Genomic DNA, 23424 nt, shown 5'->3' with positions numbered 1-23424 from the left:
TTTGTACAACATTTGTATAAACATGTATTAAAATATATACAATTCTACTGCTCATTAAGTGTTGTCTCAAAGTCCACAATACAAAACACACTTTTATCTTCTTAAGTTGCACTATGGTGCTAGAGGTGCAACATCCAGTTTGTCCTTTGAACAGTTTTACTACTGCTTTTCTTGGAGCTACTCTCTACTTAAGTGAATATTGCTAAAAATATAGTATTTAAAATATACCATGGATATAGTCCTTTTTTTTGCGCGTATATAGATCTTTTGCCACCTTCTGTTACGGTAAGTATTCACAGTTCCCTTCCCAGACAACTAAATAATCTTGCAAACGCTGTGAGACAAATTTACTTACGTCTTGGCTTTCAAAGAAAACGTAGATAGACTAAACTGATAAAGCAGTTGTTTCTTAATCTCTTCCATGGCAGAGAATTAGTTTCTCTCAATTCCAAAGTAAATTGAGCATTCTTTGTATTTGATGTTTAAGTACCTGTAGATTTAACAGTTCTTCCCACTACAGAAGGAAAGGGATTTAGTACAAGCACTGTACGGGAAAGAAGGCTGTACTAGCTGAAGAGATTTGTCTCAGCAAGCAAGCTTTTCTGTATACCATTCAATAGATTGTGTTTGGTGTCATTTATTTTCAGCAAACTTTGAACATCTGCAAGCAACTCGAGTCTCTCTCTCTCACAGATTTTTATACTCCCCTCTTTCAGACCAGAGCTGTTCATTTACTGGTATGGAAATTAGCGGGCATGTCAATAAAACCTAAATGAAAAACAAACCCCCAAAAAACAAACAACATTTTCAATAAAATGTCAGTTCTGATTCTTTCCCAATTTTGTTTGGGACCCGTACACACAAAAAAAGAGGAAAAAAAACCCTAACAAACCATTTTTTAATCAGTCCCGAGCAACTTAGAATAAACATGATTGTTATAGCTCTTAAGCCTTAAAATTTGACTATAAATACACACAGAATATTCTAATGTTTCAGATATTAGGACTAAGAAGCCCTTAATGACTAAAAACAGTTCACTGCACAGCGTGCTGTGCTTGAAGGGGAAGGAGGTTTTCCCTAGAAGTTTAAAAAAGGAAACCCAAACTTGTTGTTGCATTTCACTAGAGGGCAGGGCATGGGGAATGACATAGAAGGGATCCTCAGTCATCCAGAGAATTATTTTTTATTCATCAGTAGAGCATTGATTCAATTTCTCTGGTCTCTGCTATTTCCTAATCTCTTCTCTCCCCCTCACAGCTCTTTCCACTCCCCCTTTCCAGCATTCACTCTGGCGTCTATTCCGATCACATAGGATGAAAAGCAATTATGCAGCGGTGTCCCTCCCCAACGAGTACAAGCACATATCACTGACTGAACAGACCCGTGAAGGAAGTTCTTCAGTTCTGAATAAATGCTTAACATAGCAAGCTGCTTTCTAGGTAGCACTTGGCAGTTCCTTTCATTTACAAATCCTTCCAAAACACTCAATACCAGCACCACTTTCTTTCCCAATAGGAAGAACCTGCCTCTGCTTGGAACAGCGAAAGGTCCATAACTGCATTCAATTTATTTCCTCACTAGAGAAGTCAGTACCACACACTTGTTGATTATACATAAGCATAAAATGAAATAAAGTGTGAAACACCATTGTATTAATATTAAAGCTTTAAGATTATCTGAAATAGAATTTATTTGAATATGAATTTAAAGATTAATAGGAAGCAACTCAAACAGGAAATTATTATTAGACACACTAAAATGCATTTGTCATAATAATTAAAGTCACAATTCAAAAAATGCCCCCTGAATTAATCAGTTAAATTATCCCAAATAAAAAGTAAATAAAGAACAGCTCATCCTGTTAAGTAACATAGTGCGTAAGTCACTTATTACACTGGTCACTCAGTTTAATTGAAATTGTGAGTTACTGTGCAAGAGTTTCCATTAAACAGTTGACCTTTGCTATGTAATATTACTTCTGCAATAGCGACCTTCTTAAACAGTTACAACCCCTATAAGCTATGAAACTGTCAGCCCCAAGAGTATAGCCTACGAGTACAAGAAGAAAAATCATCTTTGGCAATTAACTGAACATATGTAATTCTGATCCAAGGTTTAAGGACATCTGCAATGTAAGCATATCCAGCTAATGGCAATTTGATGCAAGTGAGGGAGAAAAACAGGGGAAAAACCAGTAAACTGAACTTGCAGCACACAAAACCTAACAGCTAATATATTAACAAGAGACCAGAACTCTACTGTCACCGAGTAGAGAGTAGATGAGCCACCAAAGGAACCACTCAAGTGTAACCTTGAAAGGGTTAAACCAGAACTTTGTAATTGATAAGAAGGGCAAACAAGATTATCATGCATCTCAAGGGGGGAAAAAAAGCAAATTTATCATAGAATAAGAGGTGAGTGACACTGTATAGAATTTATTAAGAAATGCTTTAAGCAGATTGTGAGCTTGTGCAAAACTTGTTGTGGGATGTTTAGGGGAATAATCAAAGACAAGGAAAGGGAGGAATCAAGGTGGTTCAGGGATGAACAAACATAGGAAAAATGGGAGAAGGAGACTGAAATAAGCTAGCTGCCTGTGCCTGTTTCTCCATTTAAACCACTGAAATATTCAGCATACAAATAAATCCCCTTGCCCCCAATACCTCAGAGAATACAAAGTAAACAATATTAAATGCTAATCATCATCTGGCATTAACACGTGGTTTGACACACACTATATTTATACTAGTTAATTAAGTGCGCCCAAACTGGGTCCCTAAAACTGCCTACTGAAAATGATCCCTGCTCTGCATTAACTGTTGATTGACCTCTGGAAGCTCTTTCGAATGGAGTTAGTTGTCCTGGGGCAAAACTTTTGCTACATTTCAACAATCTGACAGTTTGACAATAAATTTCCAGAGCGTACAAGTTTTCTTCAGCTTTTCTTGTTCTTTTATTTATATATAAAAATATAATATATGATGTATGTAATTTATATTATATATGAATATAATACATAATATGAAAACACAAATCTATTTTATAATATATAAAAATATATAAATATAATATATTCCTATATAATAAATATTTAAATAGGTATCTATATACAATAATATCTGAATCTACTTTAAAATAAGTATAATATATAACTACATAATTATAATACATACAATGCACATATTATATAATATGTACCTATGTAGCCATAGATGACAGAAGAATAACAAACCCTAAATACTATTATTTAGTGTTAGATTTTAAGTATTTGGCAAAATAAAGGAATTTAACTCAGCATATCATAACTGTTGAACAACCCAAATGACTTTTCCAGTTTGGCGAATAGTGTACTTTTAATAGAACTGGTAGGAAATAATTACCACTAACACACCTGAAGTGACATTTTATACTTACTTTGCATAGTCAAAGAGCCTGCTGTCCCAGAGCTGATGAGTTCCTTTAGGACCGGAATGGAAGAAACAAGAATCTGTACCATCAAATTTGTTGAGACCATCTTCAGAGTTTTTTGACGCATGGCTGTGCACAACATCCAGCAGAACAGTGATGCCCATAGAGTGAGCAACGTCAATCATTTCTTTCAGGTCATCTGGAGTTCCATAACGGCTATCAGCATGAAAATGCAATGTGTTACGAGTAATACAATACGACCTTAAGCTGACAATACTGAACATTACTTATAAAAACTACATCGAAGTCAGAAGTTCTTCATCACCCAGTTTCCAGTTGTATACAGGTTATTTTTTCAGCCTCTTAAGTAGTAGCTATTGATTACAAACTGACAATTAAAACAACTTTTTCATTATAAAAACTGCATGCATGCAATGTTTTGCAAAAATAGTTTCAAAGTTTTATTCTTCCCTTTTAATCTGTTAATACATCAAATTCAGTATAAAAGATAACTGATACAACTTAAAGCTTCTATTTAATATTGAACAGTTCCTTTCTTTGTAAGAGACAAGAATATATTTATATTACCGGAATAAAGTAATCCATGATGACTACAAAAGTAAATGTACATTCATGAAAGTCCCCAAAATACACCATCTGCCGCTGTCCTGCTTAATTATTTGTTTTAGGTACTACACTATTTTCGAACTTGTTTTTAAATAAAGATTGTCATCACCTGTGTCCTACACACCTTTCTTTAAAATTAAGCCAAACGACGAGGGGTGGGGGGGGGGGGGGGAGAAATCACAACGTTCAGGTTTATCATAATTTTCTTAACAATTACTTGAATACATCTTCCATCTATTTTTACCCTAGGCCTCAAATCTAAGTACAGTCTGTTACAAGTGTGGGAAAAAGTTCCCACAGAACACACAGAGCCATGATTTTAATCAAGTTTATTATGGACAAGTAGTGTACAGTTCTGTTTATCACAGAAGAATGACTTAGACATTGTGTTTGTTACTGCCAAGAATTCCACAACACAAACCCCAAGCATAAAGACTGCTGAAGCTGCATTACCTGGAATATGCTATGACAGCTGAGGTTACTTATAACCTTTTTGTTTGCATCCTATATGAAGTGTTTCACAGAACAGCTGATCACTATGCCAAATTGATTTCAGATTTAAGAGGAAGCTAGAGCAAATACCTAAGCCATTACTTTCTCTTTCCGTTAAACACTTACTTACAAACACACACAGGCATACTGATTTCAATGGATGAGGAGTAAGGTAAAAGAACAGAGAAGATGCTGAAGTACTTAAACCTACCTTGATGCTGCGAAGAAGCTTGTGACCTGATAACCAAAACTGGCATAGTATGCATGTTCCATAATAGCCATCAGCTGGACACAGTTATATCCTAAAAAAATAGAAGAAATAAAACAAACAAACAAACCCCTGCCTTAAGGATAGTTAAAAGAGGATTCAACACCTGTAACATTCATTCCAGTCTTCTCTCATTTTAGCTGCTTTTAACTCTAATGATTAACAACAAGAGATTCAGTCTCTTTCAAGAAGTAATTCTACCTAATAGTTTATACTTACATGATCTTCCATTAAAAATGGAATGGTCAACTTGTCAAGCGATCTACATATAACTAGGATTAGTTATTTCCAAACTCAGATTTGGAAAGCAGTAAGTGATATGCAAATATAATCTTAATTTAACTTCAGAATATTAACTATGCCAATCTGCATGTCCTGAACTTCTGCTTCACTTTTGACACTTGCAGTCGGGGTGTGCGGGGGTAGTCGCTGGCTACATGTACTATACCTTATGCCCTATGGAATCTTTGTTTCACCACTTCAAAAACACTTTTTTTCCAACTTTAATGATTACATTTCCCCCTCTGCAAGAGTCTTTCAAAAAAGAGAAAAAACACAGAAGTAATGTGTTTTTGTCCTGAGTTTACCAAAGAATCGAGGCAGTACAGGAGGGTCAGAGACACGCTGTCTCGTGTATCACCTAAGATAGTTCAGTGCGCTATTAAGGGAGGGAAATCTAAAGGGAAAACAACATACTAATGGTGAAGCCACAGTACTTGCCACACATCTTATCTAAAGCTATCTTCAATATCAGTGAATAAGTGCCCCAGATAGCTAGCAAGTGAGGACTATCAGCAAAAGGCAACCTTCAGGTTTAATCTACAGTCTGTTGAGACTCCCACCACCACCACTTCTCTTTATTAACTTAACCAAAAATCTTCACTTCATTCTTTAGTTTAGACAAGATACTGGTTTCTTTTTTATTTTTGTGTTTTTGTTTTTAAATTTCACAGCTATAAAAGAGTTATTATTAGAAGATAGTTGGCACGAGCTCAGCAATTTGTCAGATTCATTGCTGTTATATAATTCAGGCTCATTGCACTTATTCTTATTTACAGCATTTTTATAAATAAACAGCAACACAGCATCAAATTAATCTCATTTTATTTGCTTGCTACTTATTTTGCTATTTGTCACGCACGTATTTCTACAAACTATTAATATCTTAGCATTCTTAAATACTGATGTCTTTAAGCTTGTCTAACAAGTAAGACATCCCAAAACTGAATCTAATAGCCCTTAAAAATACATTTAAAAAACCTTCATTCCCACAGTGTTTACGTAATGTAAATAAGAACAAACATTATCTACCATTTCTGTATACCCTACCTAAATTTGATATTGCTTTTATTTTGTGGTGTATCAGCCTTTTCACAACATTTCTCCTCCCCAAAGAAAAATCTGTAGGTAAAGCAGAAAGCCTTCATAATTCTGTTAAACATATTAGCCTCCTGGAACAACTGAAGTTCTTTGGCAGTAAGGAAAAAGTCACAGATACATAATGTGGAATCTAAATTTACTCTTTGTTGAGGGCCTCCAGATGTGCAAAGTCCCTCACCTGCAAGCTCAACCTTATTGAAAGGCAAAAGCCACACTCTGTGAAACACTGACTCAACAAGTGAACCTACAAAAAACCCCTATGGCTTCTTCAGGCACTCTGATAAATAAAAGAAAAAATTAAAAAAATAAAAATCAAACAACACATAAGCACAGCCACCATCCACAGAGGTCTCAGCCATGGATGTCACAATTATTTTATAGTTGACTGTAACAAACCATATTTCATCACAGGGCAGTAAAAGCCAGCAAGTTCTTATATTGTTCATTATAGAAACAGTGCAAAGATACCACAGGAAAAAATAATAATCAAATAGAAAATGAGGTGAACAGTTTTGCTATGCTTCCTGAGATAATCATGCCAGCCGTTTTGTACATCCCCTCCAATATACTACAAGTTCTTTTCTAAAAGAGGATTTCTCACATTTAAAGTTTCCATGTTCTGACACTTCATAGCAACTGTTCAGGGATAGAAAATTTAGCACGCTTATTCTGGCAAACAGAAAGGACAATCCTTTCTACCCACATATTTCTTTGTCCTTCCTTAGGATCAAGATTTACATTAGTAGAACCAATTAAGAACACAGTATTTTCTGAAGACTCTCTCACAAAAATGGGTCCTTTTTCAAGTTGAAAGCAAACCATGCCAAAAGCGAACTGCCCTGCAATATTTATCTGGGCTTTTGCAATCACATTTTACTTAAAAATCTGTGGAATGGATTTTGATTCACATATCCTATCTCAGTCTTTGTTTCTTCTCCATAGATTTCACTTGTTTATCATTTTTGCTGCCTTAAGAATCTATTTTTATAGTACATGTAACCTGAAAACACAAAAAACCTATAGACACTTGATAATTATCTTTTCTAATAAGAGCACAGGCACATACAAATTTTATCTCTGCAAGTATCTGTTATTACTTACCAAGATCCTTTATTCTAGGTAGTACATTGTAAGTGAAGTTTTTATAAGAAGCTACTTTCCCTTCTGGGGAAGCAATCCCCACATGAGATTCATAGATTCTTAGGCTTTTTAATCTCTTGGGGGAAGGATGCTTATGCTATAAGGAAAAAAACAGTCGTCGTTAGGATGCTACAGCTTGGAAGTGTTGCCACACTCACATAATTTGCACAAGATGAAAAACAATTTAGTTTGTTTTGTTTTTCCTCTAAAAGCACAAACATTTTAAAGTTAATTAAGCATTCTAAACTGTTAAAGCAAATGCCTATTTCAAATTAACATTCTTCATGAACAAGAAACTGGACATCCATGATCCAATGCTTTTCTTATACCCCTTTTAAATTACACTGAAGTGTACAAACTTATAGCAGCCATTGTACTATAAAGTTCTTCTGAACTACTATGAAGCTTCTTTGAAAATAAAAGACGACAACAGAAAAATAGGGTTTTATTTTTTTTGCATACCTGCTTTTTGCAGGTATTTGAAGTTGCTCTGCCTTCCCCAAACTAAAATTTATAAATATTTTAGTCCTAAAGAACACAGTTCCACAGCACAGAATCATCTGTATTCCAGTTACTCAGGATTTAAAAAAAAATCCCAAGTTTGTAGGGGAGTACACGGTATTTCTAGATGGGTGAAAAAATTTAATGAATACAGAGGCAATTGAAGTTCATCACAAAACCTCCTCCTTACACTTGAAGAGCATACACTTCATCAGGATTTTACTTTTTAAAATAAAAGTCTTGTCTGAAGAAAGTTATGAAAACTACTGCTTAAAGCCTATTTTTCCCCCCAAAGTCTTTTCTTTTCCTCCCTCTCCCAATTAAAAAAAAGTTACAAGATTTTATATTCTATTTGTTAGTTTAACTGAAATTTTGAAAAGTTAGAAGAAAACCAGTAAACACACACATGTACGTGAACAGTGAAGAGAAATTAGAGGGACAAATGTGAAGAACAAGAAGTTCTGGTTGAGGTTTATTCCCTGTATTTTACTTCCACTGAGCACCTCTCCTATTCATAAAAGGATTCAATTTTTTTTTCTGACTTAACTCAGTAAGGCCTTGCCTGCACCCTAAATGTCCTTGCCTCCTTTTCACTCTAGGTCATACAGATCACTACATTTCCAATTACTTCCCTTTTCCTCTTCTTATAGAGAATCTAGGTGTCACACAGCATCATAGATACAGGGTAGGTCACTAAATTCATATGAACTATGCACCTAAGTAAGAAAGTTATTGTAAATTATGTAAATTTTTATTTTTTTTAAAAAGAATTTCTACGTGAGTTACCCTTTCTCTGTCAAGGAGATGCTTCATAATTTGAGGTGGGTGCTAAAATTTAACTCAAAACAGGGTTGCAACACCTCTAATACAGAATACTGCATATCTTTTTTTAGTGAAAACACCAAGAAGTGTAATAATATTAGACAACATCACTCAGACAGTCTGAAGCTTCTGAATGTTCTCCTAGGATATTTTTCATATATCATGTAAAGAGTTCCCCCACCTTATAGCAGTGCATGAGAAATAAGAGGGCTTTAAAATCAATAAATGGATTTTCCTGATACGAAGAAACTAGGATTTGACCAGAGCGTGAGCACCTTACTTTTGAAAGCTTTTTCTGATTTCATACAGCATTGGCTTATTATTGGAGTACTGAACTTTGCATTTGCAGCTAAGTAGTTCTTAAATCCAATTCAGGTAATTCCCTGCTCTCCTCTGTACCAGGAAGGGCCGCCTAGTCCTGGAATAGTTATCAAACTTGACTAGCATGTGGGAAGCCAAGGTTATAATACCACTTTAATGGGTAACTATTTTTTATATATTCTATAGGAGACTGAAAAAGTAGCTCAAAAACATCCAAAGTCACTTCTTTCTGTCAAAGCCATGAATAAAAACTTCTCAGGTAGCTACTAACTAGTTCGCTACCCTCTTTGTGGAACTTTTTTTTTTTCTTCCAAGTAGGGATAAAAAGATGACATGATATACTATTTTATACACCTTTTGTAAATAATGTTTAAGCCTTACTATATATGACTGTGGTGGATTCCAGTGTACCCAATCATAATTCACTTTGCCTTCATCACGGACTACATATCTTGCCCAAGGTGAAATACGATAGAGGAGTTCGCCATTTTGAGCACGAATCACCACCTATAAAATAACCACAACATACGCATGCAGTCACATATAATTCATATAACACCTCCTACGTAAACCATAGTGGAGAATGAAATAGTACGCTACACAGAAATTTAATTTAAAGAACACACAAATATACAATGCAAGTCAAGACAAGGAAGAATGACCCTGTTCACAGAGATGATTTGCAAAGGGACAGCAAACCAGGCACGTCAGACACAGGAGTGATGTTCACGAGCAGGAGCTGAAAGGTGAGGATATATATGTAAGCTTCATACAAGTAATGGGAGAAAGAGCCTTCCCAAATGGACTACTGTTAGGTTCCCTAGTTTCCCGTCATTGCTATTTCCCTGACACATTCTTATAAATTTAACTAGCCATGCGGTATAATGCCATCAAAATGAGAACTGTGATTTGCTTACTTTGCAAACAATCTAGTAAGCCAATTTTAGTATCTTAATTCCCTCTTCTTTTCTATGCTCTGTGAGTCCTGACCGATATCATATAGACCAGAACCACAGATCAACACAAGCAGCACAGGACAGCTTTCAGGTCAAGAAGAGGGAAAAGAGTTAAATTGAAATTGCTGGGTTTCTTCTGCTGCCTTTCAGTTTCTCTGGATGCCTTCATCATTCTAATGATAAAGTATTATCATCTCTTTTACTTTCCGTATTTGGTTTCCTCTGTTCCATAACAAGAGATTAAGAAGGACCACTCTTTTCAATTCCTTCAAAAAGCTCATAAAACTTCACTTCACCAGAAAGAGTGACCAAACACAACAAACCTAGGAGCTCTTTTGGAGTATTATAATTTTACACATCAAAAGCAAAATTGAAATGGTTACTAGGATAATGTTGTACTGGGACCTTGCAGATGACACTGTATTTGAGGAGTTGGTGATCTTCAACAGGCCAGCTCTGCTCTATTGAGTAATTAATGTAATCTGTAACTTATAAAATACCCTTGGGAAAGGATATGAGAATCAAGGGGTGCAAGGTAGTGTTGCTGACTGGGAGAGTGTTGCACATTTAGGAGCTAGGGACAACAGGTCCATGCTGTGCTGTACATGTCCCTTGGCTGCAGGACCACCCCAGCCATCTCAGCATAACGGAGGGGCCTGCAGGCAGCTCCCCCTTGGTACTGGCAACTACACCACCTGCATGGCCTTGCCTTTGTCTAAAAGTGCAGCAAGAACATCTTATAAGACCATGCCTTAGGAGTAGAGTTGTCCTTCTTGTAAGGAAATTATATGCTAGTTTGAATGACCAGAAGGGAGATCCAAGGACAGGATCTGCTCCACGCAGCATGCCATGGGAAAATCTACCAGGGCACTGCCTAATGCCACACTAATGAAGGGTGCCCAGCATTTGAAGCTGGCTTGCTCATTATCAGTATTCCTCTTATTCTAATTAAAGCAGTTATCCTATGAAGCCAATTGTTGTCAAGCCTTTCTTCTTGCAATGCAGAAAGAACACTACTCCATCTACCTCACCTCACCCCACCCACCCCCTGCCTCAGTGAAGAAGGAACAACACCACTCAAGTTTTGCTTGGTATTTTGGCTGCAAAATACATTTTCAGAAATGTACGAAGTGGAGTCCTGAAATTCTTCAGTCTGCTTTTTTTGTTTGGTTGTTTCTTTGGAGGGCTTTTTTTTTTTTGGTAAGGAGAGCTATGAACATCATAAGAAGCCTCAAATGAAAAGGGGGATCGAGCTTTTTTCCCTCTCCTTTTTTTATTAAAAAAGTGACTTTTCTTTGCTCTGAATTCCTAACAAGTACTGTGGAAGACGACAATTATCAAAGAATTGCCTTTTCACCTGTGGCAACTGTCTTTCATTATTTTGATAGATTATCTGTATCCTTAACCCAACCACAGGAGAAAAAGATGAAAATACGTATACACAATAGGTTAATGGAAGTTGGTAAAGCAAGGAAGTATGATTGCTGTGTCTCTCAATGTATATTATCGTAATTCTGACAACTCGGAACAGGTTTTGTAAGGAGTAATTGAGACTAACCACCTAATCAGAAAAAGCTGAGAAAGTTACTGAAAACACTGTACAGTTGCATGGAAAGTTTCTTCTGTCAACTGTGCTACCAAAGCTGGCCAAAAGGGTATTTCTGCAAATTATATCAACACTATGAAGATCCTCCTCACTGACAGCATTGACAATTTGCAAGTTACTCTTAAAATAACAAAAATTATCTCCTCTTTCTGATATCACACTTCTGATGATGCTATTGCTTGTTTTATTAATTTGTCCCAATTTACCCATCACAGAAATAAGATAATTACTGCATATAATAACCATACCTATCTACTCATGTTAGCATTCCTTTTTCTCTAGTATTCTAGTGTAATTTATACTATGCAGGCTTATGAGGGGTGGGCACATTTTATTTTAAGATGTCATGGTTCAAACTCAGCCGGCAACTGAACACCACACAGCTGCTCGCTCGCTCCCCCCACCCCGGTGGGATGGGGGAGAGAATTAGAAGAGTAAAAGTTGCTCACCACCTGCCGACCGATGCCCAGCCAGTCCCCGAGCAGCGGCCCCCCCGGCCAGCTTTCCCCAGTGTATGTACTGAGCATGACGTCACATGGTATGGAATGTCCCTGTGGCCAGTTTGGGTCAGCTGTCCTGGCTGTGCCCCCTCCCAGCTTCTTGTGCACCTCCAGCCTTCTCAGTCAGTAGAGCATGGGAAGCTGAAAAGTCCTTGACTAGTGTAAGCACTGCTTAGCAACAACTAAAACTTCAGTGTGTTACCAACATTGTTCTCATCCTAAATCCAAAACACAGCACTGTACCAGCTACTAGGAAGGAAATTAACTCTATCCCTGCCGAAACCAGGACAAAGAAATATGAGGGAATTAGTCTAAATTCAGAACATTACTTAGTTAGATGTAGTACTGGTTTAATCCAAAAAGATGATAGTGGAGGGGAAAAAAGAAAGTTTATTTATTATGAAATACTAAAGCCAGTCATCCATACTCTTTAATTTAATCCATCAAGCAATGAAAAACACTTAAGAAACAGAGATTAGGAACATTTAAATGAGCAACCAGTTATTTCACTTTAAAACCCACACTTCTACAGTTGCGCTGCATGTGTTAATTAACCATATCTCTGCATCCTGTCCTTCTGAAATCATGTAAGAACTTTTGTTGTTCCGTAGTCATTCAGCTCAAATTGACCATATTTTCCCTCATTTCCGAGGCATCAGTGCACTTGATTTACCAGTTTTTCAGAAGTCATTTTGTTTAAGTACGAGTTTTGCTTTTATTCAAAGCATCTATCAGGTCAAGTTTATTGGTTAGACTTTTCAGGAACTGAGAGACTTTCATAGGAACTTGTACAAGTTCCTACCAAATTTCACAGCCAGAATTCTAATAGCTACAAATAAAATTTCCAAGAAGCAGAGGCATACATGTATTCGTCACATATTATAACAATATAGAACCATAAACAGGCGGTGCTAGTCTACCACTTTCTGCAAGGGTTGGGTTTACACGCTTAACAGTCTTAGAGTCTGCTCTATTTTAAAGGTTCACAATCTAAATTTCTGGTTTTCATTTTAGAACTTAATTTTCAGTTTTATTATGCAAAGATGTAAGAAACCTCCCATGTTCTAAAGAAAAGGATACATTTATCCAACAATAGAAGTCATACAATTTAACCATGCAAATGTTAGAAAAATCTCTACAAAAGTGGGGGGAGCACTTATTTTAAACAAGCATTCAGAAAATTTATTTGTTGCCTTCTTCACAGTGTAGGTTGTCTTAAGGAATATTTTCCAAATATATCCAGCCATGGCTGTATCTGGTTGAACCTCACCATAACAGTAGAAACCTCAGTTTTGCTCATGTGTTGCTGTCATTTTTGAACATCATGAGCTGTGCACAGAGAAAGCATAGTGAAGAGAAACATAGCTAACCCAGAAAAGGAAAATTTACAACACTAAAGCTGGTAAAGTTGAATCCTGTTCTCTGATTTACAAAAGCTTAATCAACATAGTTTCCTTAGACCTCTATCAAGCGATCCCTAACAATTTCAATTCTCATCTCCTATGCTTGCTTAACCCTTTTCTTAGTTTTACGTGAATCCAATTTACTGAATCTTTCCTTAATTACCAAGCTCTATACTCAACTTCTTATTCCTCTCTCCTGATATTGTAGAAAGTTGATTAGTAAGTTACAAGTAGAAAGACTTCAGATAATATTGAGACAGAACTCCCACACCATCATGCTTAGCTGAGGCATGAGCAAAAGAAACTCCAAAAAGTTGAATGGCACCCCAAAACAAATAGCAATTCAGCCCAAGACTGACAAAAATAACTCTAATGGAAACAGTCCAACAGCTTTCATTCCCATATTTGCTTTGGCATTTCTTGAAACAATTAATTACAAATAATTAAGAAGTTGTAATAAAAGGAGTAATAATATAAAAGCACACATGTAAAACTGAAAGACAGATAAACAACTCTTGCTCCACTCACCCCAAACTATTACTTGTGGTCCATTCTCTGCAGTGTTCAGATATAAAAAGTAGCTGCCATGTATACTCTGCACCTGCTGCTACAGGTTATATATGCATAAAGAATACTGAATATAGTCATTACACAGCCCTTTTGACAAAGTACCTACGAGTTTATTTAGCAGATACTGTACTTTTGCTCCAAATTTGGGGTTTTTTACTCATTTCAAACTAATTCTTAAAAGTTATGATGCATAACTTAAGCTAGCTACCACTTAGTTCATCAGCATTTTATAGCTGAGCTTACATTTTCTAATTAACTCAACAATCTTCTCTAAAGAACATATATAAAACCATGATGTACATTAAATAGGCTTCTTCAAACTGGCCTTAGGATTTATCTGCTTTAAGAGGTATGTTTCTGTTCTTTCCTTAAGGTATATGAGGAGGCACATCATACCATTTGATATAAACACTACAGCCCCCATTAAATAAAGCTTTAAAAATGCATGCTACTATAGCGTGAAATGCATTTGTCAAGTGGACCAAGCAAACTGGCAAAAGTTTAGCCTCTGATCACAGCTAACCTGTTTGTTTTACACTTATTTAAGCTTTAGCTAAGGAAAATCCCTAGATTAAAATAGTCGCTGTATTTCTGATTCTATTATCAGTTTTCTTCACTTTTGCTGGTTTCTAAGAACATATAACAGAGCATACATCTTGCTGGCTTTTAAGAACATAATAGAGAATACAGATAAGGTTACGAGAAAAATCAGTTAAACTTAGTTGTCACATGTAATAAACGATCAGGAATGGTATGCAGTTGTTCTGCAGTAGGCATTTAATATGCATAATATGTACCAAACAGCCCTTTGTCATTAATATGTTTTCATATTACAATTATGTACCCGCCTTGTGGCTTACCCTTGGCTTTTTTCAGCTTTGTGATTTAAGTCACCCTTTTAAACACTTATCAGTATGAGCTATGTAAAATTGTCAGGGAGGAGAAGCAATGCTGGTCACTACAGAGGACCAACAAGAGGACAAGTGCAGGGGGAAAAAGGAAATCCAAGTTTCCTAGGCAAAATAACACATCCTCCTCAGTTTGTGTGTCTATACTCTTAAGAAATAGCCAAAACTAAGTTAAGAAGCAAGAAATCTACATATCAGAAGAGCTACATTTACACTGCCCAAATTTAGAAGGACAGAAAAGCAAACAAAGACAGATGAAGAGGACTTGACACCACCTACATTAAATATCTTTGTCTGAAACATAAGATAAAGTAGTATTTTACTATCAAACTGCGTAATACATGGGCAACATGACGATTTTCTTTTGTGGAGAGGAGGAAGTCTCTTACAACAGCTAACCTGTTTAGAACTCTGTATTAAAAAGTCTTTTTTTCCCCCTACTTCCCCATAGTTTCCAAGTTGACTTACCCATTGGAAATTTCTAACACAAGATTCTGGAAAATTCAAAGTTAGTCATGCAGAATTTGCCTACATTAACACTAGATATAGCTCACCTGAATAGTTCTGGGGTTTTTTTCCTCCTCTAGTGGTAAATACATTTGCACAATAACATGTAAAAACTCAAAATCCTTGATGACCTTTGAATGTTGCATGATTCTGTCTCCCAAGTGAAACAGCAGTATAAATACATTTAAATAAATGCTCTTACACAAATAAGCAAATGTCAGAAAGACAGAATGAAAACATCCTTCAAAATTTGTCATTAAAAAGTCAACGTACTCTAAAAATGGACATGGCACAGATATACAATTTATATAAGCACAATTGTAAAACAACAAAAAGTGAAGCGCTTAATCTAAGCTGCTCATTTTTTGTATGTAAAGTTTAAAAATGCATGTTTTGTTTGTATTTTCCATTATAGGAATGTTGGGTGTATTTTCAACATTTCTGTCCGAAACGTTCAGCACACTTGAAGTTTAGCATCCAAACCCGCTGTAATTAGCGCAGTGGGTTTAATAGATGAGTACACCCAAGGTAGTGAAAAGATGTCCTGGTAACCCAAGGTTTAAGGCATCAATGCTACTGAAGTGATTAATTTTGAAGTAAGAACTTTGAGATCTGAATAAAAATCACTAGCAAAACTGAAATGTATGGCTGTAATAAGAGCAAACATATAGCCAACAATGGCTGCCTTTGAAGGTATGTAAAAACTGGTGTGCAAAGGTGCATTCCAATTTTCAAAATGCTGGACTGCTGGAAGACAAAGCAGGACCTAAATCTCACAAGGACAGTAGTATCAAAGTGACAATGTGTTCCATGTCTGTCCCACTAAAGTATAGGGAATTTATGAAATGGGGAGTAAGCTGTAGGATAAAACTAAGTACAGTGTTTACGGGTCTGTTTTGATGATGTTTAAAACTCTCAAGAGCAGTTTATTACAGTTAAGGAGAAACCATCACTCTGAGGGCAGTCTAGTGTCATTCAGAAAAGGTAATGACACATTGAAGCAATTCAGAAGCTGAAATAGGTTTCATTTAATTTAATGGTGCTTCCAATGCAGGACAAAGTAAGATACAGGGGCCTTGATTTTCAGAGACATTGAAAAATTTTTGAGACTCTTGGGTATTCCACTATTCTTCCTTTCCAAAATAGCATGGGTCTTCCATGTCACCTACAGCACATCTGCCAATCCCTTCTGGATGTCTCAGGGCATTTAAAGGAAAACTCGGCACTTATGTTCAGGCAACTTCCAACCTACTGTGACTCAGTGAAATTTGTTGGCTTTTTATGAACAGAAGCCACACATCTTTTTATTAAATTATCTGTAACAACAAAAAGTCAGAAAGTTTTGCAAGTCTAACAACTTTAAAAGTTTAGTCATAAATACAAATTTAGATAAAATGTGAACCCATGTGTAAAATGGAGGTTAATGTGGTTGTGCTATTGTTATGACAGACGAAACTGTGCAGTAACAGGCCACAAAACACCATGTTTAAAATTCATGTGTTTATGAATATCCCTTTTCTTTTTGTGTTTGCCTACCTTCATCCTCTCTTCACATCAGCTTCATCTGGCTATCTCACCTTCCAGTGTACACATATACAGATCTTCAGAACAGTGTGGGAGAATAATTCAAATGACAGTTACATACAAGATCAGACAATTCCTCTGCCCAGCATCCACTCCTTTAGCTTTCAGTTCCTACGTCTAAAGCAGACTAATTCCATGCATGAGCACTGTATTCAATTATGGTGTGTTCCCGTAAGTCATCTGCCTGTTTCCACTGATGATGATACAGGGTCAAACATTAGAAATAAAAATAAGCCATGCTGTCTTGATAATTCCTTATTTTTCAGATATTTATTTCTGTTTAAAACTAGCATCTGCTGGACTTTTTTTTTTTAAAGAATAAGAATTAAGACTGATATTTTTGCAGTTCAGGAAATTTGTTATATAGTGATTTGTCATTTATACTCGAGTTGGGGAGAAGAAAATGAGGAGGCGATAACTAGATAACTGATGAATATATGCAAGCCAATAAACTGCTCTGAAACACTGTATTATTATTACATTACTTTAATAGCTTGAAAGCACTTGGAATGATTGTTGGTATATGTGGCTTTTAATACAACGATGAAATTAAATTGGCCAAACCAACAATAGCTAACATAATGAGAGAGTGGACTAGCTTTAATACAAACATGGAAGTGTCAGTGACTTGTTATTTATATAAGGGGCAATAAGCTATTATTTCAATATTTTACAATTTATAGTATTTCATTAGCTTCATATTTATTCATTTCTGAGACAAGATTATCCAAGTGTAAAAGCCACAAGAACACAGGTGGAAACACCACCTCATCTCAATAACATGCACCCGATTTGAAAGTAAGTTCAACCCAAAAACCTAAAAGCATGACAGGATTAGGTCTTAAAGACTCTCTAGGAAGTCTGTTAGATGCTGCAACAGCATAACCACGTTTTTCCACTACATTAAATTTATTAAAAATTAAACGTCAAGGTATTTCCCTCCCTTAGTTGTTCTAAGAGTGCATGGGGAAGGAAAACAAGTGCTTGTACACCAAGATTTTTGTCTACAGTGTATATTATACTAAAAAAGAAAAGTTTACATTTTTACTTTTGCAAAAATAGGGTAACAGAGAGAAAGCACTACAAGTTTACAGGAATACAAAAGAATCTGAACCAAATAAAGTAGTATTTCCAAAACTTTATACTTAGGACATATTGCTGCTGTAAGAAAACCTGGTCTTATATTTTATTTCATAAATGCAGTTCCGTTTCAAAAGACAGTTCCTGCAGTCAAGTCACTGATACGATCCTGCTATAAGATCATATTTCATTTTTCTTAATTGGTTCATCCTTTCTCAACCCCCTCAAGTTGCTACAGAAATAGATAAGTGAAGTTTTACTATCACCTGAAAATACCTTTCCCTGTACACCTTAGCTGTGTACTTTTGTTCCACAAAGCATAACCAATCCCAAGTTCAGCACCCAGATGGAATACACAGTTCTGATGATCTTTTGCCAGTGGATGATGTAAATTGAGCCCATTTACAAAAGTAAATAAAGTCACATCACCACCTCTGCCTTCCCCACGCACACGGGAAACCACAGGGTAACTATTACCATTCTCTTTCTACAGGTCATACTGGTTTGTGAGAGAAGCACTAGAGACTAGAGGCAACGTTTTTGTATGTTTGTATTTTAATACATGGGACCACAGCAGAACACTTTCTGGTAAGGTAATGCAACCTGCTGCAGAACGCAGGACCAGAATTCAGAGTTCCTTGCCTGACACAGTTCGCTTTAAAGAAGATTTAGATAAAAATACAAAAGCTTGACAAAAATTTGGGCTAGAACAACACTGTTAAGAGCTTTATTCTTGAATTGTCTCATTCAACCTGACAGATCTGAGAGACCAGAAAAGACGTTTCCCTCTTTAATAGCCTCATAAATAGAAGGCAAGGAATGAAGAAGCAAACACAGCTTCTTCACTAGTGCCTTACTCTTCTTGATACTGCACAGCCCTGCCTGACAAAGCTCAGGAGAGGCAGCAAGGAGGAAAAGGGATCAGAAGTTGTTTAACACTTCAGCTTCCCCTAGCCAGGAGTACCTTCCCAAATGGACCCTCCACCCAAATCAGTGAGGGAGGAGGCATGGAAAACAGGAGATCTTTTCAGAACTCACCTTCCACTGAAAAAAAAAAAACAAACCACCAAACTTTACCATACTCTATTCCTACCACTCCAAATAACCAAGAAATCAAGTGTATCTGTCAAGGTGTTTGCAGTCACTGAAGTTATTTCTTAACAAGCAAATTGAGTATAAACTTTGAAAAGAAGTTTCAGAAAGAATGGACAGTGTGTTGCCTCCGCCAGGCTGTTCTCCTTCCTAAATTGCAAATCGGTTATGCTGGAAAGAAAAAGTAATAGAACACTAATCACATTACTCCAAGTCTCCCTTTTTCCAACTTTTTTTCCCCTCATCAATTTAAGATTACTGTCAAAATTAAGTCAGTCGAGACAAAGCTGTCTGCTTTGTTTGTTTTTTCTTCCAAGCAATTTTCTGGCCAAGAAATCTGCTAAAGGAACAAGCTTTTAAATCAAATATTGAAAAAAATAATCCTTAGCTATTGGACACATAGTAATACTTCTCAGGTGGTTTATACATTTAAGAAAGTTCTGCAGAGGAATCTGTGCAGTTCAGAAGCCATTGGGAGAGGGGTCTGTTTGCTGTGCAGATTATTTTGCTGTAAATATATCATCACATCAGCTATTAGACTCTAAACTTATTAGGGATATTAAATATTAGTTCACAATTCCCCCTTCTTTTCCCTTCCCTTCTCCCCCGGGGGCAAAAAAAAAAACTATCAAGATAGGCTTTTGCTTCTGTCATATCTTCAAAGCCAAGTCATGAAGTCATGCCTTCATTTTGCAAAAGAGGGAGATACAGCTCCATTTGTGAATTACGCATTTCAATTGCGGTGAAGAACCAAAGAACTTGTTTAGCTAGTTTACTAGATCAGATTAAAAAGGAAAGCTTTTGCTCTTTTTTCCATTCCCATGCTTCTCTTAGAAAACTAAGAGAAGTCAGTAAATACTGAAATACACAGAAAATGCTATATTATTTATTTAAATATAAATACACAATACACAGAAAATGCTATATTATTTATTTAAAAAATTCAAAAGATTGAGACAGTAGCCTAGTATTATAAAAATACCTATGCAGATAGAGATAAATACCACATGATAAAAATAAAACAGGAAAATCAAACTGTTAAAATCCAGGAAACCATAGGAGAGTTGTTAAAAATGAAAGCAATATCACATGGAAACATTCCCAATAGATTTCAACAGGCACAAGTGTAGAGACAATAGTTCACTTAATCATCATGAACTAGCCTAAACGTACATGGATTTCTACAGGAACAAACAATAGGCTTTATAACTGTTAGCTACACAAAGGTGGCATTATTAGATATTGAGGGACAACCAGTTTATTTTTGAAAAAGGAAAACACCACATGTATCTATGCTGCAGGACAGTATTCAAGCAAACTCTTCTTTCAGTCTAGAATCCAGATTTTGAAAACCTTTTTTCAAAATCAAATTAATAAGTCAAAGGAAAACTGAAATCTCTAAAATACACAGCTCAAGAAATACTTTTTTCCCCATTGTGACTTAACCAGAATCAAGTTACTATAACAACTGTGATGTAGCTCAAAGACTATAAAAATTTGTATGCATAATACAAAAGCATTCATATATGTATTATGTAACTGAGAGGCTTGGGGTAGGAGACCATGGTTTGAAAAGCAACCATAATAAAGCACATTACACACAATAAGTGTAACTTATTAGAGTTGTTTCAAGCCATGTCAAGTAGAAAAGAAGCTGCTGAAGTATGTAATAGGGGCACCCAAGCATTAAGTATTACTTATCCTCAACTATAAAGCGTTTGTATAAAGGACAACTGCTGCATAATGCACCTTGCGGTTGGGGGGTTGTGGCATAGCACGCTTACTTTTTGATGCTCCCATTCACAGCTGCTTCAAACTGACAGCAAAATGTCTTTTGGGGATGTGGCAGGTCACGCTCAACACCTCTGCTTCCTGTCACATACTGTTACAGTGTCTTGTAACAGGGGTAGCCTACAGCCCCAAATGGTCCTTCCACTGTCCTCTCCCTCCTCTTGCTGTTGTCTCCCTGCCCAACAACTCAAGAGTCCCTAACATCTTAGGTCACACTCTCTTTGGCGGATAAAACAGTGCAGAGAATCATGATGCGTTCCCTCTGTTCTGTGGTCATCTGTCATGGATGAGCTCACCTGACCCTCTCCACACATTGTTAGGTGCATTAACTTTACTGCTTTCTGATATTCTAAAGTAGCATACCTTGAATACTTTATCATAATGCCTCAGAGAAGTCCTCCTCAAATAGTTCCGGCATTGGCTGTGTTGCCAGTACAGATTCCATCTGACAAGACTTGGGCATCCAAGGTGTGGAATAAGTCCATTAGAATACCAAAGTTTATCTTCCACTTTCTCCTTGACCTATAATCTTCTCTTAACTTTATAGACAAATACAGCTGAAAATTAGGAAGTACGTACCAGTAAGCCGCACTGAAGAGTGTCAGAAGCTTTACCTAATTAGTGGCCCTATCTTCAAAACAAAAAACAAATCCCCTAAAAACCACAGCCATGTTTATATATACTTAATATGGACCCTCAGACCTTTAATTCCATTTCAAGACCCCCTTCTTTAAAATCTCTCTCCCTTTTCCTCCAAAAAAACCCACATTTTGCTTTAACACACACCTAATATAAATTGAAACAATTAGTCTTCTGTATGGATAAACTAAAAGGAAGGTATTTTTAAATAGCAAAGCCTCCTACCAAAGAATTGTGCAATCTTCAAGTCACTAAGCCTGCCAAAATAACTGAAGAAGAATATTCTGAAGTGCTCAGCTCAGTCTACAAAAAAGGCTCCAAAGAGCAACAGCCCACTGCATTACAATGCTTCGTTGCTGCTACAGTCTCTCCTGTGAGTCCACAAGTAGTTGCACATTGTTTGCCAAATCCAAACAGGCAAAGTCAAGAGACCATTTACCTCCCAATGAGATAACAACTCTTCCTGTTAGTAAACCTAATCTGTAACCCAGAGAAGTCTACAATAACTTGCTGAAGGGTCATGGCTTGCAATCAAGTAATGAAACATGAAGGGTATTGCCAGAGATTTAACTAATGCTTTACTTCCCATTCAGCACCACTGATGTCTAGAAGTGTGTATGCTAGATGACTTAAGTCCCGTTCCCTAAAGTTCAAAACGCCAGGAATGCCATGTTTGCTCCTTCTTGCACATAGCTCATATACCACGATGCTGCAGAACACGTTTCATTCACTGTTCAACTTTGCAGACCTGGTGACTTCTATTTTCTTCCACCCTACACACCATTTAAGACATGAAATCTAAGTGGCATGGAACTTAAGACTACGAGCAAGGATATTCCCCAACCCCCCAGCTGAGGTGAAAACAAGAAACATTAGAAGTGTTTATATTTGTACATGTAAGAAAACAGTGAACACTTCAAGAAGCTTCCCATTGAAATCAAGTTTCATACCTCTGCTAGGGGTACCTAGGGCTCCCTTTGTAAAGGCTGTCTGCCTGCACATAACCTATTTACATCTTATGTTACAGAAAACCCACCACATCTTTAACACTTCTGTAGCTAGCATCCTAACCACCAGCCTGTTATCCCATTATCAAAAAGTTTCCTGGGTTTTCACATTCTCATTAAAAACGCTTTCACATTTTGACTGCAGACTGCTCGAAGCACGAGACCTGAACTCGAAGCCAGTCTGATAACTATGCTGCTGGACTTCCTGATCAGTCAGGTCAGCTGCAGCACCATCTACTTCATCAGCGACAGTAGTTACACTTGATGAATTTTACTAACAGTGGTTCCCTGACACTGATTAACCTACCTGCTCACCATATTTGATACCTTTTCAAGGTTTACAGGTTAAACACAGAGCACGCAGATCTACTACGAAGTATAGGATGCAGTAGTAAAACCTGTAAGGATGATGTTTTAATAATATTCTTTACAACTAACTTTCCTCTCCCCAGCACCTCATGGGTACAAGTGTACTGTTAGGTACTTCTAACCATGACTAATCTGTTTTGACTCAAAGTAGTTCCTCCTTTGCACCCTTTAATATTAAAAAGGTTTATATATTTGGACTGGCAAACTACTCAAAACCAATAGTAGTGAACTTTTAAAATATTTTGTACAAACTGATTAAAAAAAATTGTGACTGTTCTTCATGTCAGCCCCAATTTTGTATTGAACTTGGCACCTATAACTACTGTTCAGCAATCACTGAAACCACTCAAACATGCAAGAGTCTGGAGTATCAATAGAAGAATATTGTGTTAACAAGTGCACAAGGTATCAGATCACCTCGTTACAATACAAGACACTCCCTCAAAAAAATAT

General features: G+C 36.5%; 1 protein-coding gene across 1 annotated transcript in view; it reads right to left on the bottom strand.

Annotated features, from left to right (window-relative positions):
- Window positions 1–23424, bottom strand: part of GBE1 (1,4-alpha-glucan branching enzyme 1) — a 148692-nt gene that overhangs the window by 100648 nt on the left and 24620 nt on the right. Inside the window, exons 4-7 of the mRNA XM_009274494.1 lie at window positions 9341–9466; window positions 7277–7412; window positions 4739–4829; window positions 3415–3624 (exon numbers count right to left, since the gene is read on the bottom strand). Of these exons, the coding sequence (XP_009272769.1) occupies window positions 3415–3624; window positions 4739–4829; window positions 7277–7412; window positions 9341–9466 (563 nt within the window). The remainder of the gene's footprint in view (window positions 1–3414; window positions 3625–4738; window positions 4830–7276; window positions 7413–9340; window positions 9467–23424) is intronic.

Source organism: Aptenodytes forsteri, unplaced genomic scaffold (assembly GCF_000699145.1).
Source record: "Aptenodytes forsteri isolate BGI_AS27 unplaced genomic scaffold, ASM69914v1 Scaffold207, whole genome shotgun sequence".
NCBI lineage: Eukaryota > Metazoa > Chordata > Aves > Sphenisciformes > Spheniscidae > Aptenodytes > Aptenodytes forsteri.
The sequence above is the reverse complement of the archived record's forward strand: the minus strand, read 5'-3'. Positions and strand labels throughout refer to the sequence as shown.